A 3,358-nucleotide genomic window follows, 5' to 3' on the forward strand; every position below is an offset into this window, starting at 1 on the left:
TATTAGGTTGTCCTATCCTAATATTTACAATATGCAAGTGAGAATTTACAAACATTACTTCTAAATGACTTAGACAGTATAGACGACGATAGATGGAGATGAGATTGAAGTTGTTAACAATTTTAACTTGCTTGGCTCCACAATCAACACTCTTGGCAGCAGCAGTGATGAAATAAAAAAATGTATTGCATTGGTGAAATGTGTTGTCAGATTCCTCTCCAAAATGCTAACAACCAATTATATCAGTGTAGAAACTAAGGTGTGCCTGATTCAGGCCATGGCTACGCTCCAGAAAGCTAGACAATGATAAAGGATGATAGAAGAAGAATCCGTGTCTTGGGGTTGTAATGCTGGAGAAGAATATTGAACATACCATGGACCACCAAGATAACAAATAAGTCTGGCCTGGAGAGGGTGAAACCGATCTGCAAGGATTTTGAAGCTCTGACTCACGTACTGTGGGCACGTGGCCAGGAGAGACTGGTCCCTGGAAGACACCATGCCTGGAAGGGTAGAGGTGCAGTGCATAAGAAGACTTCAGATAAGATGAACTGACACAGTAACTTGGGTAATGGAGGTAGTTATGTGAGAGTCAATGAGATTGCCTCAGAATAGGGCAGTGTTCAGAATTATTGTACATAGGTTTGCTATGACTTGCAAATATGAGATGACACATTTCAACATTAACAACAAAATGATTTAGGATATTTAGGTCTATTGTTTTTCTCTTTTATTAACATAAAGCATTAGTGTCGTATTTTCTCTATATTTGTTGTTGAAAATGTAGCAACAAGATCTGTGTTCTCACCTATAATATGTATATTAAATAAATATAAAGATGTGTCCACTAAATAAACATTACTTTTATGGCATAAATCTGTGTTGAGTTTGTTTTGTATTATGGGTATTTATGTTAGGTAGCTTGTATTCTATTGAGATAGCTTTACCTCTTTGTAATATCATTCCTGACAGACTACTTTTTAGAACAGGGAATAATTAAATTCTACATAGTTCTCCAGGTTTCATTTTACTTTGGACATTTATAGGTATGTTATTTATATTATAATTCCAACTCTTAGTTATTTATGTGACTCAGGGAGTACATAGCAGACAGGTACCTTATCATGAAAACATCTAGATTACATCATGGTACATTTGAATTTCATATATAAGGATTTTCAATCTTATTCTTAGACAAGGCACGCTTTGTACTGAATTCCCTTTAATGCTGATGTGTCCTATAACATGATTTTAGGCAAATATATATACTTTTGTATGCTTTATAAAATAATGTAATTTATACCACATCATAAAAGTAATATACCAGATGCTAATTATCTTTTTTGAAGATGTGTAAACTATGTATTAACAGATGAAGCCTACAGACTTATTTCTTCTTGGACACACCCACAGTACGGCCCCGACGGCCAGTGGTCTTGGTGTGCTGGCCGCGAACTCGAAGGCCCCAAAAATGGCGTAGCCCTCTGTGGGCACGGATCTTCTTCAGTCGCTCCAGGTCTTCACGGAGCTTGTTGTCCAGACCATTGGCCAAAACCTGACTGTATTTCCCATCCTTCACATCTTTTTGTCTGTTCAAGAACCAGTCTGGAATCTTGTACTGGCGTGGATTCTGCATAATGGTGATCACATGCTCCACCTCCTCTTCAGTAAGCTCTCCTGCCCTCTTGGTGAGGTCAATGTCTGCTTTCCTCAACACCACATGAGCATATCTTCGCCCTACACCCTTAATGGCAGTGATGGCAAAGGCTATTTTCCGCCGCCCATCGATGTTAGTGTTGAGTACTCGCAAAATGTGCTGGAACTTCTCTGGGATCACTAGAGAGACATGGCGGCGGCGTGTAGGCCTCCGGTGGAAGAGCCAGATGCTAATTATTTTTACCTATTAAATAAATTACTCACTTTAGAAGAATTCATATTTTAATCCACATTAATAATACATTTAAGCATATTCAATTTTACCTCAGGGCTTGATTTTATCATGTCTGGTTCTATTTAATTTAATAAGTTCATTATTCTAATGCCAAACACACTATCATCAATCAATCACTATTCATGATGACATTCCTTTAATCATCCAAAGCTCCACTTTACAATTATTAAGTAATTTTTGCAAGCCCTCCCCTTTGAATCATGTGACATCAGCAAAGAAAGGTCTTTCATTTGCTAAAAGCTTTATCCATATCATAAAAGTAGACTCAGAGGAAGCAGTTCTTCTCTGGTCATATTTTGAGTGCTTTCTACCTGAGAGCCTAGTCTTTGGTAACTATATCAGACAATGTTCTGCTCTTCATAGGGTTTTCAAGTGCCCATTATTTCAGAAATAAATGTCAATCACTACTTCCTCTATAACCTGTCGGAAGGTAGACAGTTCTTCCCTCTGAAGAACTGAAACTTGTCACAGAGGTAATCTTGTTGGTACTTTAAATACTAGTGGCATAATTCTAGTCTTACACTAACATGCTAGACACTATAATGTGACACACTGATGAAAAAAAATTGTTCTGAGAGGCTCTGGTCATTTTCTTTTTCCTTAGTGATATTTTTGTTTGACTTTTGCATCAGGTTACTTTTATTTCAAAAAAATAAATTCAGAAGTGTCCCATCCTTTTCCACACTCTGAAATATTTGAGTATCATTTACATTAGCTCTTCTCTGAACAGGAATCATCAATGAAGCCATCCTAGGCAGGATTTTTTCTGGTTGGTAGATTTTTATGACCTATTCAAGTCCTTCTTTTGTGATGTGTCTTATCAAATTTTCAACCTCAGTCTGTCAGTCTGTGTTAGTTTAAGTAGGTTGTTATTTTTTACTTATATGATCATTGAGTCAGAGTTGACTAATATCTGATCCTACAGCAAGGTTTCAGAGGCTGTGAAGGGAGTAAGGTGCACCTGATTCAGGCCATGGTCTTCACAATTACTTGCTATGTATCAGAAAGCTGGACAATGACTACGGATGATAAAAGAATTGATGCCTTTGAGCTGTGGTGCTGGAAAAGTGTTTTGAACATACCATGGACCGCTAAGAAAACAAATAGGTCTGTTTTGGGGAGGGGGAAGCCAAGTTTCTTCTTGGAGGCTAGGATTTTGAAGCTCTGTCTCACATACTTTGGGTGCATGGCCAGGAGGGACCAGCCCTTGGAGAAGGACATCATGCTCAGAAGGGTTGAGGGACAGCACAGGAGAGAAGGACCCCAAATGAGATGGATACGACTGGGGCAGTAAGAGTGTTATCACTATTAGTGAGATTGGCTCAGGACAGGGCAGGCTCCAGAGTTATTGTACATAAGGTCACTATGAGTCACAGGGAACTCTATGGCACGTAACAACAAAAAAGT

General features: G+C 38.4%; 1 protein-coding gene across 1 annotated transcript; it reads right to left on the bottom strand.

Moving 5' to 3' along the window:
- Positions 1–1,387: 1,387 nt before the first annotated feature.
- Positions 1,388–2,001, bottom strand: LOC102874297 (40S ribosomal protein S18-like). The gene is made up of 2 exons (XM_006900686.1): positions 1,981–2,001; positions 1,388–1,900 (listed from the first exon to the last, which is right to left on the bottom strand). The coding sequence occupies exons 1-2, from the start codon at positions 1,999–2,001 to the stop codon at positions 1,388–1,390; spliced, it is 534 nt and encodes a 177-aa protein (XP_006900748.1).
- Positions 2,002–3,358: the final 1,357 nt, after the last annotated feature.

This window comes from Elephantulus edwardii, unplaced genomic scaffold (genome assembly GCF_000299155.1).
Source record: "Elephantulus edwardii isolate Elephantulus edwardi_28Jun2011 unplaced genomic scaffold, EleEdw1.0 scaffold00290, whole genome shotgun sequence".
NCBI lineage: Eukaryota > Metazoa > Chordata > Mammalia > Macroscelidea > Macroscelididae > Elephantulus > Elephantulus edwardii.